General features: G+C 35.7%; 1 protein-coding gene across 1 annotated transcript; it reads right to left on the bottom strand.

The window, feature by feature from the left end:
• Nucleotides 1-103: 103 nt before the first annotated feature.
• On the bottom strand, nucleotides 104-1169 carry LOC106881600 (zinc finger protein 271-like; the record flags this gene model as incomplete). The annotated part of the gene is made up of 1 exon (XM_014932063.2): nucleotides 104-1169. A coding segment is annotated over exon 1 (1066 nt), but the record flags the coding sequence as incomplete, so codon positions are not given.
• Nucleotides 1170-1255: the final 86 nt, after the last annotated feature.

Below are 1255 nucleotides of genomic sequence, written 5' to 3'. Positions count from 1 at the left end.
ATTTCGCCACAAAGTTGACAGGGATAAGGACCATCTGCAGTATGTGTTCTTGTGTGGTCAGATAAAAGGCGTTTTGTTGTGAATGCTTCACCACAAATCTTACATTGATATGGTTTTCCGCCATTGTGCATTCGCAAATGTTTTACAAGAATGCTATTTTGGGAAAATGTTTTCTTACAAAACTCACAAACATAGGGTTTTTCTCCAGTATGAATTCGTCTATGTCTTACGAGAACACAGTTTAAAGTAAACGTTTTCTTACAAAACTCACAGGCATATGGCTTTTCTCCTGTATGTATTCGTTTATGTCTTCCTAGTTCATTAATTTGAGAGAATCTTTTTTCACAAGTATCACATTTAAATGGTCTCTCTCCTGTGTGTACACGTATATGTCTTTCCAGATCACAATTCTGTGAGAATGATTTTCCACAAGTCTCACAGCGATGAGGTTTTATACCCGAGTGAGTCAATTTGTGGATTTTTAAATGACTGTTTCGAGAAAAGAATTTCCCACATACATCACAAGGGTAAGGTTTCTCTCCAGAATGTATTCTCTTATGTCGGTCTCGATCACTTTTACGAGTGAATGAATTTCCGCAAACTTCACACTGAAAAATCTTTGCTCTGAAATGTGTTTGTATGTGTCGAGTTAACTTCTTATTAGCGGGAAAAGATTTCCCACAGATATCACAGGCGTATTGAGGTAAAAGTGAAGATAATGTTGAAACAGATCCTGAAGTATCCTTGTTACCATCTTTTTCTCCTTTGTTTATCTCCCCATGTTTAATGAACGGAGGTAAAAATGAAGACAATGTTGAAACAGGTCCAGAAGTATCCTTGTCACCATCTTTCTCTGGTTTATTTATCTCTCCATGTTTAATGTATTGAGGTAAAAGTGAAGACAGTGTTGAAACAGATTCAGAAGTATCTTTGTTATCATCTTTTTCTCCTTTGTTTAACTCTCCATGTTTAATATATTGAGGTAAAAGTGAAGTCAATTTTGAAACAGATTCAGAAATAGCCTTGTTACTACCCTTCTCCATTTTATTTGTCTCTCCGTGTTTAACGTATTGAGGTAAAAGTGTAGAGAATGTTGAAACAGATTCACAAGAATTATTTTTGTTACTACCTTTCTGTGTTTTGTGCAGCTCTCCATGTTTAATAAACATGTCTTGTGAAGGGGATGTTTCCCCACAAACTTCACAAACAAAGGACTCTTCTTTATTCCATGACTCTTTCTGTTCAGACATTTTGT

This window comes from Octopus bimaculoides, unplaced genomic scaffold (genome assembly GCF_001194135.2).
Source record: "Octopus bimaculoides isolate UCB-OBI-ISO-001 unplaced genomic scaffold, ASM119413v2 Scaffold_163815, whole genome shotgun sequence".
In the NCBI taxonomy this organism is placed as follows: Eukaryota; Metazoa; Mollusca; class Cephalopoda; order Octopoda; family Octopodidae; genus Octopus; species Octopus bimaculoides.
Note: the sequence above shows the minus strand (reverse complement) of the source record. Positions and strands in the feature narration are given on the sequence as shown.